Source organism: Pyricularia grisea, assembly GCF_004355905.1.
Source record: "Pyricularia grisea strain NI907 chromosome Unknown Pyricularia_grisea_NI907_Scaffold_7, whole genome shotgun sequence".
Lineage (NCBI taxonomy): Eukaryota > Fungi > Ascomycota > Sordariomycetes > Magnaporthales > Pyriculariaceae > Pyricularia > Pyricularia grisea.
The window spans coordinates 3,523,178-3,536,118 of NW_022156720.1; the positions used below are offsets into that span (position 1 = coordinate 3,523,178).

Here is a 12,941-nt window from a genome sequence, read left to right on the forward strand (position 1 = left end):
CATTTTCCCGATATTCGTTATTAATTCGGACGGAGGTACGTGTTTTTAAACCAAATTTGGATTATAAATTTTTCCAATATTAATTTTAACGTTTTTTAAATAGTTTTAAAAAATGGTTATTATAATTTTATTATTTTAAATAATTATATAAAATAATTATATNCCATTTTTTCCCATTTAAATAGTATTTTTTCAATTTTTTTAATGGAAATTTGAAAAAAGGTTTCGAAAACGTTTTCCAAATTATTAAAATTATCCACATTTTCCCGATATTCGTTATTAATTCGGACGGAGGTACGTGTTTTTAAACCAAATTTGGATTATAAATTTTTCCAATATTAATTTTAACGTTTTTTAAATAGTTTTAAAAAATGGTTATTATAATTTTATTATTTTAAATAATTATATAAAATAATTATTTATTTTTTGGTAATAAATTTTGTTTTAAATTTATTTTCCATTTATTTTTATTTAAATTTAATCGACGTTATATATTTACAACCAACGCGCAATTTCGATTTTTACCGCGATAATATTATATTAAATCGTTTACGCGCGCGGTTTACAAATAATTTAATTTTATCGCTATTATTTGTTTATTTTTTAAATTTTTTATTGTAATTTCGTAAATTTTGGACTTTACGACCGATATTGTTATTTTTGGTTAATTTTTAATTATAATTAAAATTACTGTGGAAAATGCAGGTTTTTACCCCTATTTATTAGCGATATTTATTTTTGCAAATAGTGGTTTTTCCAATATAAAACAAAACCGCGATCTAATTATAAAATTGTAAAATTTGTAAAAATTTAAAATTTTTATGATTACAATTAAATTTTAAAATTTGGAAATTTTTTTGCAAACGGTGCTTTTTTAATTAGGTTAACCCCACATCCACCCCGCATTTTATCCAATTAAAAAAACGCTATTATTTAAAAAAGTTTTTACGTTAATTTTAATCGGATTTAATTTCGTTTCCCCATAATTTTTTTTTTTGGTAATTACGTAATAATTTTCGGTTTTCCACCAGATTATTTATCCAATTTTAATTATTACCGATTTAAATTATTTATTTAATAACCATTTTTTATGATTATTTTATTATTTAACTCTAATTAATTATAATATTTTTTTTTCTATAATTTATTTCCATTAACACGTTTTGCAAAATTTTTAAAATAAAAATAATATGTAAATTTTATACGCGTAAAACGCCCAAAATATTTTTTAAACCCGCGAATAAAAAAAATATCGCCAAAAAACGTAAAAATATACGTTTTAAACCCGGTAATATATTTTTATTTTCCTATTATATATTTAATTTATTTATTTAATTTTATTTTAATTATTATTTTGCGGGAAATTTGAAAAATACAGCAAATTTTCGATTTAATTATTTTTAAAATATTTTTTTAACGTTTAATCCGAAAAATTACCTACGAATATTTATTTAATTGCAAATTTCTTACGTTTATTATCGCGATTTTGTAAAAAATTATTAAAACGTTTTTCACCAATTTTTTTATTGGTAAATCTTTTTATTTTTTTACGTTATAATTATTTATTATAACCATTTTAATATAAAATAATTTCCAATTTTTATATTATACACGTTCGCCGTATTATTATCCAAATTAAAAATATTAATTTCGTTAAATTTATTTTTAATATTATAAATAATTGGACGCACCCGCACGTTAATATATAATTTAAATTTATATTCCACAACGTTATATTCGTTAAAAATAGCCCCAAATTTAAAAAAAAAAATCGCCCGTTTTAATATAAATAAATTTTTTGGTTAAAAATTATTATGGTTTTTTACTGCGCGACGCCCGCGAACAGGCGGAAAAATAAATAATAAAATTTTTATTATTAAAAAACGCATTATTCCGGAAGAAATTCCCAAATATAACCTTAGATTTTCGTTTAAAAACCTATTTCCGGTCCAAAAAAAAAACGAATTAAACATTTCGCCGTTTAAATTATTTAATTTTATTTTCCATATCGTTAAAAGATTTTTTAACGATAATGAAAAATCTTTTAACGATAACGCCAAATCCGACGAAAATAAAAAAAAATTAATTTATTATTATATCCGAAAAAAATAATAATACGTTTTTATTTTAATTTAATAATTTAATATAATATAAAATAACCATAAAAAATGGTTACAATTTTTTAAAATTTGCGTTGTTTTATTTAATTAAATATATAAATATTTTATTTTTTCCAATAATTTTTTCGTAAATTTTAATTTTGCATAAAACCCGCGGGTTACCCAATTCGGGCCAAGCCCGTAAGCCCGCGGGCCCCCATTAACCCGCCAAGAAAACCCATGGGCCCTTACGGGCCCCCATCCCATTCCCATGGGTTAATGGGCCGGGCCGGGCCCCCAAGCTTTTCGGGCTTTGGCAGGCCTTAGTCGCTGAGCATTTTTGTTAATGCTACAGGTCTCAGGTAATAATCACATCCGATCCCGAAGCGCAGCATTTGAATTAGCCACGATTGTGTCGTAGTGGCAAAAAAGAAGACCAATCCATATTGGGCAAATCCACCTTTTTCCAGATAGTAACACAGTATCCCATTGTGCCCCAGCCCAAAACGGCGTTCGACCACCCACGGTCAGCAGTTACGCTGCCACGAACTCTGTACTTGTCCGGCAACGACCCGCTGACATGCTCCGGCTCACATGTACCTGAAGGCCTCACAACGTATTTGGCGCCGTCTACCTCAAACGCACAATCGGATCCTGCGTCACCCTGTTTTATTACCAGTGCCTCTTGATGACCTCCTACACGGAGCTCAATAAGAGTCAATTTGCAAGTTGCAGCCATGACGCCGCTCGCTCGAAGGGCGACCAGGACACAGGTGGCGATGGCGGCTCCAAACTTCATGGTTGTTTATTTTTTTGTAGACCTGTGTACACGCCAGGTTAGTCGAAGCTTTTAGGTTACTTCATGAGAAAAATCCGGACTTAGAATGGCTACAACCTTTTAGAGCTCATAAATATTGCGAAGCGGATTTTCAGAAGATGCTTGGCGATACGAATAAGAGGGATGAGATAGAATGGGGTTGGTGTTCTGCAGCCAAGACTCTGACGACTTGAAGGACTACAAAACGTATGGACTTTACACTGCCTTTTATAGCATTATGTATCAACTAGTTCGCCGCTACCCACGAGGTCCCCGAGCCTGAAGCTTGGAAAAAGCATTTTTCTTTGGAGCATATGCCATTGAATTACCGTTGTTAAATTCTTGGCTACCCTGTTTCCTCCGGAGTAAAATGTGATCCGGGCGATTAATAAACGGATTTACATCTCAAACTAAACTTAATTGACTAGAACAAATGCGTGAAATCACGCGTGTTGATTGCAATATAGTATATATGGTTCGATATAACGACGCGCTTACCACGGGTACAGGCAAAAGAAAAACCACCCCTTGCCACTGTATGTATATGCGTGGGCCTTTACTATGGTGTCGTGCGAAAAAAGCCCTCCCCTGCCACCGTACGTGTATTCGTGGGCCTTTACCAGTTTTACTGTTTGCGGGAGAAATCAAGTACCTAAATTATGTTTTTCCCCAAAATTATTACCAAAGTCGGCAACGCCCACAAGGCCCATATCACTGGACGACAGTGCCAGGGGAGTGATTTTTACCCTTACCACCATAGTACCAACCTAACTGTCCGTGGGGAGCTTTAGGTACCTACCGCATAGTAATTCTTTTTTTTTTTTTGCACAAGACTATTACCAAAATCGGGAACACCCACAAGGCCCACAACGCTGTGCTAACTGTTCAGGGATGGGGATTTTTACCCCTACCAGTATAGTACGATTGAACCAAAATATTTATGGAATCTCCTGTCATGCCGCATAAATGTTTAGGGTCCCCCGCTTCCATCATGACAAACCGAACTTAGTCCCATTTGGCCACGTTGAAGCAAACAAAGAAAAAAAGAAAAAGGAATCCATGCAATCAACCATTTCTTTGACAAACTTGGTTGACAGCGAAAGCCATACACATGTCGGATTCCTGGGAGCAGGCTGATATCAACTCTGGCCGCAAGGTGCCCTAGAATTTGATGCAATTCTGTCAGAGTACTTGTTGCCCCGGGTTACCCATGTACAGTATTGTTTTGCATCTCGTCAGAAAAGAAAACAGTTTTTATTCGGCATGGCCGATGCTTTTCAACACTGCCAATGCGCATAACTATAGCAGAAATGAATTCTATAGGACTGCTATTAAATCGTGCGAACTATCCTAATGCAATGCAAGCTTCCATCTTGACGGCCATGGCTATTCTTTAGGTGACTCATTTTCTCCATGATATTTTGCTAAATACAAAGTTCCATCCATGTGGGCGGCATTCATACTCCGAGTAGGGTACCCCTGGCTTTCCGAGGATAATACGTCAAGTCCTGGTAAGCCCCCCCTAGTACCATAAATAGAACTGTTACCAAGCCCCGGGCGAAACTATGGAAGAGAAGTATTGTTCAAGGGGTTTTCAGCACTGCCTTTCAACGATTACACATGTCTATCACGTACATAAAAGCCCCCTTTCATTGAGATGAGCGCCATTAAAGATTGATAAGTGCAGTGCCGTTGAAGTAGCTAGTTGTGAACATACGTAATGAGCGGCAATAGCCACGCTTGGGCGGCTTACCCAATTATAGTCTTTGCTGCAGTTATATTTTCTGGGAAAATATTGCTGTTTCAGTAGGTCGCTGGGTGAAAACAGCGACTCCATGACCAACGCAAGTATCCCTGATCATCCTCTTCCTTCTTCAAACATTAACTCATACATTTGCATTCAGATCCTCTACTCGTCCCCGCATCGGCTGCAAAGCCTACCGCACTGATGGCAGCAGGACCTTCGCCGACTGGGAATCGTCCCGTGATAGTAACCGGATATGTATCCCGTACGAAGCCGCCCGACCTGGGCGCCGCATCCTCGGAGGCTGGTATAGCTCGGCTACGCGGCGCAGTGTGTTGATATCCTTGGCAACAAACACGGGGAGATGACGTGCCCTGGCCGAAGGGTATGGCGACAAAGGAAGTGCAAGACGTTTGTCAACCCTGTCCTGTTTGGACTGGCGGATGGTACGACATTTCACATCACTTGACTGGACTATGATAAGGCTATGGGATTTGATAAGTCGAGAGTTAAGCTCTCTGCAGGTTTTGACCCGTGACTATTATGCCGACACCTTGCCATACAGGAGAATCTCGCTTTCTCTGGCGTGCGGTCGACGCAATGCCGGCTGAGTTCCAGCTGCTACGCGGCTCCGAGGATTAGGCTGCTGTAAGCCTCTACTCCTAAGCTTATGTTTAAGTGTGAGGATAGTGTTGTCTCGCCATGGGTGCCAAATGGTCCGACAGGATAAGGTTTCGGAAATTTGAACTTGGAAGTCTGTGAGAAAAGAGTTGCGACCTGACCACATACGATCGGCGTAGCACGGGCAAAGTGCTATAACTCTGTCTTTTTTTTTTTTTAGTTGTTGGCCGCCTGATGATCGCTTGGGCTGGTAGGCAAGGAAGCGGAGCAGTTACTCCCCGACTTCGTCACAGGCTGCGGCTGGCCGGATTTCTATCACAGGCGGCCAAGAGCTCGAGAGCCCACAATCATTAATGATGGTGCACGCCATGTTCGCAGCCTGTTTTACATTAAAGGTCTTCCAATCGTCTCCATGACAATGACTTTGGATTTTGGAGGCTCCAGACCCGGTCAATCCTTTGAGCTACATATCTGAAGTGAAAGACACAGCTTGTGTAACTATTCAACAATGCAAGTAGCGAAGGGAAAAGTATCAATTGCATCACTTTAAAAGGAGAACGCCATACCGTCTCGCCACCGAATAAAGCCACTTCACACGACAGTAGAGAATGATCTGAACTGCTGGCTTATCACACCTTGCCCAATGGCGCCTATAATCCTCGGGAAAATACCCACGCATGAAATTGTTGCCTTGCGCATGGAACGAGCGCAACCACTCCGAAAGGGTTGTCATTTGTACTGTGCAGGGCCTGTGTCCTCTGCCTCCGAAGCAAAAACTGCAGATGTGGTCCCGGTCGATGCCGCCACGGCTGGGTGGAGGGACAGTTGTCCTCTTGCTCTTCTTGAGTGACATTGTTACTGACTGTCGAAGAGAAGTTCGCAAACCATTCATTGCTGATCTTCGCAAGGAGCCGAAGGAGGTGCGGATCGTAGTTTTTGTCAGCCGGGTACTTTCCGAGGGCGATTGAGGCGCTTTGTTGTTGCTGCTGCTGCGAATCACGCCCCCAGAGGTTGTGAAAGTGGATTGTGGGACGACCGGAATACCTTCGTACCGAAGACTTGGGAATCGAGAAAGATCAATATTCCCGAATGATGGGCCAAGCCCAGCGCTAAAATTCAGTCTGGATGGTGGCCTGGTTGGATACACCGAATACCGAGTAGTTGTCCCTGTCGATCCTCAGTCTCAAATTGGCAGGTTGGGAAAGATACGCGTCTCCGGAACCGGACTTGCTGGAACTTCCCAACTCGTTGCACAGTCTCTTCGCAGAGGCCAGGTAGCTCGATGCAGAGGGATGCTGACCCATTGGCCTGCCGCGTAGTTTCGCCGACCAGAACGAATCGTCCATCCCGGATATGTCTGCAAACGACGCTACAGGTGAGTTGGGGCAGCTCGATGTGACGCCAACGAGATCTCTATGCCTTCCAGGCGTTCACCCATTTCGACCAAGCGCGTTTCCAGGCGGTGGAGCTTGACCAACGTGACCTTGAGAAGCTTTATGTTTGCCTACCAGTATGCCATGATGAAACTATGGTTATCGGGCGCAGTGTATGTTCATGATTACGTTGCATTTTCGTATGCATTACTTATCGATAGTCGAAAGGGGGTAGGTTCCTATAAAAAGGCTTATCTCCGTTGTAAAAATCTAAAGCCTAGTTTTCTAGGCTTTACCACGTCGATCAGCAAAATAGGAAGCAATCGATACCAATTGCTTCGTTGGTCCGTTGGCCCGTTATTGGGGTTATGGGCACCCTATATTTTACCAACACGCCTGGCGGTTTCCAGTCTTCAAGTGCGACTGAATAGAATTAACGATAAGTTTCAATGGAAAGATGAGAGATGTTTGGTTTGGGAACCCGAACAGTGCAGCCGAGCAGACCTGGTTCAAAAGTAGAGTGTGATTCCGATGCGGAGGCGGCTGGAGCTACGGGAATGACGGCATATCAAGCTACAGGAAGTCTTCAAGCTACAACAAAACTCAATTGGGTTCGAACTGAATATTGTAGTCTGAACTCTTCCCGGGGGAGAGTCAGATTTATCGTTCCCCATAGTGCCTCTCCCGTCTAAGCGCTCATTGACGTTATACTGTCCAGTTGACCAAAAGAGGGAAGCTCCCACTGACGAAACTTGGAGACTTTCTCACATCAGAACCAAATGCGCTGATACTCAATTTTTGGCAGCTTGCACGGGCCTAATGTATTCCAAAACCCGTTCCGGGCGCCCACGGGGGCCCATGGGCCAAAAAATACCGAAACCCATGGGCCCCCGTCTTATTTCAGACTATGGGGACATCAGATGGAAACTGGGGCAACGAGTATTTTCTCCCCGGGTTACCTGTCCCTCCATCCCGACGTTTGCTCTTCCCAGCCTCGACAATGAAGTCTTTGTGCCCTCTCGCCGTATTTTGGCAAGGCTTTGCCTCGGTCGCAGCTACTGGTGCGCCTGATGCTGCAAGTTCACCCTCAAGTCGGAAGGCCCCTTGCATTGCGTCGCTGGGCAGCGTCAAGATTGCCAGATCCGTATCAATGGAACCTACGACACGTCGACCTTGTTACCTTAGCAAAGAGGGCAAGAAATGGGACGATCAGGGGGCATTGCTCTATTGTAACAGGTAAAAGAGGAGCCTTGATCCATTGCATAGGCCTTATCAACACCAGTGTCAAACTTACTTAGATGCTTCTATCATGCAGTTTCAGTGTGACCACGGGAGGGAGCCGGCGCCCGGCTTTTTAATCTCAGGGAATAACACTCTACCGTACAAAGGCTCGCTCAGCTTTCACGCCTGTCCTGCCAGGGACACTGAGTGGAATCTGTACATCTCGCCCAGTATCAGCCAGGAAAAGTGTATCCCTATCACATTGAAGACCGATGGATGCGGCGCCCTAAAGCCGTCATCCCAGCCTCCTCCTCCTTCACCAACACCTCCCACCAATACTTGCCCGGCACCCATCACTCTAGACCGTGTCAATTACGGTGTGGCAGATGCCAGACCCTTACATAGCCAGGGCGGGAGTCAACCACAACGACAACTGAGAGAGAGAGAGAGAGAGCAAGCGTCCACAATAACCCTGACGGAGAAAGGAACAACTTCTATGATAATCACCACCTAGAAAGAGCCACCCTCGACTACCACGATGACTGAGGAAGCCATCACATCTACAATTACTAGAACAGTCACTCTCACGCGGATGAGCAACGGCACTAGCATATCCTACGAGACCAATTTCATGGATTATATAATCGCCGCGACAGTGACTTTGCCCTGCCCGAGTAGCACTGCCGTCAACTCGGCTACCAACCTATGTCGCAAATGCACCAAGACCAAGTTGTGGACCACCATGCTGAACGCCACATTGACCGCCACGCCGTGTGCAAAGCTTCACCAAGGCGGGTCTGTAGGCTCAGGTTGTCTAGCCACAACTTAACAGCCACCAGCACTGCTGCAAACTTCAGCTCGGCGGCGGGGTGAATGATGACCATAAGCCGCATCGGTACTGAGACACTAACGGACAGCTACTATGAACAGTACTGCTGCCGATGCCAGGAACCGCAACCGTGAACACCACTATTTTCGAGACGCCGTGGATGGTAACCCTCACCAAGACCGGTCCCAAAACACCAGAGGCGATGCTCATAATCAGGACCGCTTCTGAAAGGTCTATGATGACTACTCCAGTCAACACGGGACGGTAAATCCAACGTCCCTGATGGTAATATGAAGTGGCTGTACATTGGCCAGTTGTGAGGAATCTTCATGGGTGGCCACGCCCACATACCCACGCAACTTTCTGATCGGGCTACACCATTAGGAAGGACATGGCTTAGTTGTCCCTCCCGCTGGCAGGTTTTGACATTTAGTCTGCTGCGGGAGATGATTTATGGGTTCTGTCAAGGGGTTGCGGGCGAGTTCATCCTACAGAGGCTAGATCTAACTTTTAAGTTTGTTACTAGCCAGGTTGGATAACCAGTTTTGGAAATCCGCAAACTGAGCTTAGTGATAGGCTTAAAATTTGAGTCAACATATACGAAACCGCCGTAGCAAGGTTCAGTCCCATGAGCCAAACTGTGAATAATTTCATGCTGGCACTACTTCCTGTTTTGTTCTTTACTCACTCCTCGCTCCTTGTCTCAATATATCAAACAGTCCAGATGAAAGCAGAACCGATTACGCAGCGAGTCGGGGTTTGACAGGAGGGGTTAACGATACTGAACAAAGTATTCCCAATCATTGTCTCGATTTTCAGTTCAAAGTTAGCGTATCATATTCGCTAACATCATTTCAAACTACCATTTTTGTAGTCAAGACGTTTGTCCCACATTTTTATTAGTCTCATGTTGGCATAAGTCACTAAGCTAGAGCTATTCATAGCAGCTGCGGTAGCCCAGCACCTTGCTTGGATAGAATGTGTACTATTCCAATGGCATAAAAGATCTGCTGTGCTCCGAAGGTGTGGTGTAATGCATGTAAGACGCTTTCGTCAGATCAGTGGCTTGAGGACGACGCGGAACGCAAGAACTTCGTGGGGATGGTGCGAGTTGGGGTAACTCATGCAGCCAACCCTTCTCAAAAGGTGGATTACGTTGAGCGGACCGCCAATATGTGGCTCATTGCTGCCCAATCACAGCCTGTAAGGCTTGGCGTCTCGTTTGGAATAGGTGCTCAGTTCCTTTTTCCTCATGTCAGCTGCAGCCTTTTGTATATCCCGCGTGTAAGCAAGGAAAGAAAAGCACAACCTTTTGTACAGCCAATCGTCTCTCATCAATCACCCATGGATAATATTCAAGCATCACGTCAAGTATAATGACCGACGACCGAGGAAGTCCCGATTTTGCCGCTCAGAAATAGCTTTGATCAGCCTGGTTGATGGTACAGAGGATTTACAGAAGTCGGTAAAAGGTCGTCATCCATGCACTAGGTTGGTTTGGAATCAAGTCCGCAAAGTCCAGAGACACTGCTTCGTTTTGCTGGCCACAACTAGCAGCTTTCTCTTCGGCAAACATGACAGGCTCGAAACCACTCACAGATTCACCTCACGACCCCGGGCCCACGGGCCGGACGTTTTATAAGACCTGTGTTAATAGGCCTTTCGTTGTGCTAATCGATTAAAAAAACGTTATTATAGGGTAATGTAGGTATATTGTGCAAATTTTATTCAACAATTTGAAGAAAAACTTTTAAGTGTTTTTTTTTCATTTTATAGCATTATTAAAATAAATAAATTAGCTATAATTAACCCGGACGGCCACACCCGTAATTTATTATTAACTTAATAAATTCAACGTATAAACTTTTATTCCAATACCGGTGATTTTTTCCACGCGTTTAATAGTTTAAAATTCGTTTTCTATAACGCCCGATAATTTGAAAATAATGCAAACGGTTATGTAATTTTTGTCGAAATTTTCGAAAACGGGTAGAACATTTATTCGCAGTTTTTTTATAATCGAAATTATAGGACTTTACGCCCGTTTACGAAAATAACAAATTAAAATAATTTTATTCACCGATTTTATTATTAATTTAATTTATTATTCGATTATAAAGAGTCCGTTTTCAATTAATTGTAAATTTTTAACGACTGTTTTTGTTTATAAAAGTAATTTTTCTATTATAAAATTATGGCGAATTAATAATAATCTGTTTATGTTTCTTTTAATATTCTTTTAATTTAATATTTGGTATTTTTTTAATCTGGTTATTTTACTCGATTAGTAAAGCCTTACTATAAAATAACGTAGGTATATTATATATATTTTATTTAACAGCTTAAATAAAAGCTTTTAAATATTTTTTTTCATTTTATGCCATTATTTAAAAAAAGTGTTTCACGTGTAACTGGCCCCTCCGGCCAAACCCGTGACTTATAATTTAATTAATTAATTAAACGTATAAGTTCCCATGCCAAAATAATCTTTAAGTTTATTCCTAAACGCGAACTTTACTAATTAAACCGTGGTTTAATTCGTGGTTTTGCTTATTTGTTACGACCAGACAATTGGGCCGGTACCAAAGAGGCCAGGTGGGGTCACACCCCTCCTGACGACATTTATCCAAAAAAATTACTAACCGGCAAAAACCGGATTATATAAGGGAAAAGACACGTAACATTACGTAATCGCCAAAAAAGGGATATAATTAATATATCGCATATTGAATATAGCAAAACAAATAATATATTGGTTATGGAATATATTAAACATATCGCGATTAAAACCACAATTTATATAAAACGCACTTATTACCATATAAATAAATTCTATTTTAGGATTATTTAACAATAATTAAATTTTAATTAATTTTAATATTTATTTAAAACCGATTATAATTTTACCCTAATTTTTCAAAATACCCAATTACCAATTAAAACGTTTAATTGTTTTGATCCATTATATTTTACCATAAAAACAAATTACCCCGATATTTTAATCGTAATATTTTAATTATTTTTGTTTTAAAATATACCGAGTAATACCGCCGAAATAATATTTTCCAATAAAACCATCCTTTAAACCCTTTTTATCATTAATATTCCGGCCAGCGTTAATGTTTTGCATTAAATGGTCGCGACGTTTTAAGCCGAAAATTAATAATTTTAGGAACGAATAACCGAATAAATTAATCGAAATAATAAAAATAATATTAAATATTTTTTATTTACGTTTTTTAACAATACCATAAATACCCTATAGGGATTTTTTACGGAAACCCGGGCTTATTTACATTTTAATAAAAATAATTTCGATAACGATGTAAATAAAGTTGTTTACGCAGCCTCGTTTTTAAAAGGCGACGCGTTCGCCTGGTTCGAACCTATATTGCGAAATTATTTGGACCATAAAAAAAAAACCGTAAAATTAAAATTAACCGTATTTTCGACGATTATAATAATTTCGAAAAATATTTTAAGGAAATATTTGGTAATTTAAACGAAAAACGCACGGTTAAACGTAAATTAATACGCTTTACCCAAACCAAATCGGTATTTAAATATACCAGTAAATTTCGATAAATTACCGTTAAACTATTATGGGGCCCCAAAACCCTAATAGCACGTTTATATACGGAATTTAAAAAAAATTAAAAACAAATTTATTAAAAAAAAACGACCCGACATTTTAATTAAATACGTAAAATTAATAATTAAAATTAATAACCAATAATACGAAAAAAAGTTAAAACGACGCGAGAAACGCAATATATGGGAATTAATTTTGCAATAAGCCAATATTAAACGTAAATACCAATACCCCAAACCGTTTCGTTAATATAATATTTTATACGGGACGTATAGCGGATTTATGGATTTTAACGCGATATAATATAAAAAATCTCGTAAAACCCCAAAAATGGCAAATATTTTAAATATGATAAAATAGGGCATATCGCCAAAATTGCCCTGGAAATGAAAATAATACCCCCGGTTTTACCCTCGATTTTAAGGGCAAATCCGAAAAAACACGAAAATTTAACGTTATAAATTACCAACAAATATAATTTAACCAATATAATTTAGTAAATTGGATTATTTACTACGACGATAATTATATAATTTATAATAATTTTAAAATAAATGCAAAATGGTACCTTTAAAAATTAAAAGATACCCGAATATTAGTAATAGGAAACCGAATACCCACAGGAATAAGGCCACCAACTAATTT

The 12,941-nt window shown here is 39.5% G+C and overlaps 2 protein-coding genes across 2 annotated transcripts; both read left to right on the plus strand.

The window, feature by feature from the left end:
* Positions 1-4,821: 4,821 nt before the first annotated feature.
* Positions 4,822-5,302, plus strand: PgNI_10070 (uncharacterized protein; the record flags this gene model as incomplete). The annotated part of the gene is made up of 2 exons (XM_031130046.1): positions 4,822-4,990; positions 5,226-5,302. Coding segments are annotated over 2 exons (246 nt in total), but the record flags the coding sequence as incomplete, so codon positions are not given.
* A 3,111-nt stretch (positions 5,303-8,413) lies between these two features.
* PgNI_10071 (uncharacterized protein) lies at positions 8,414-8,932 on the plus strand (the record flags this gene model as incomplete). Its single annotated transcript, XM_031130047.1, has 2 exons — positions 8,414-8,670; positions 8,806-8,932. 2 exons carry the CDS (start codon positions 8,414-8,416, stop codon positions 8,930-8,932), a joined length of 384 nt encoding a protein of 127 aa, XP_030978159.1.
* Positions 8,933-12,941: the final 4,009 nt, after the last annotated feature.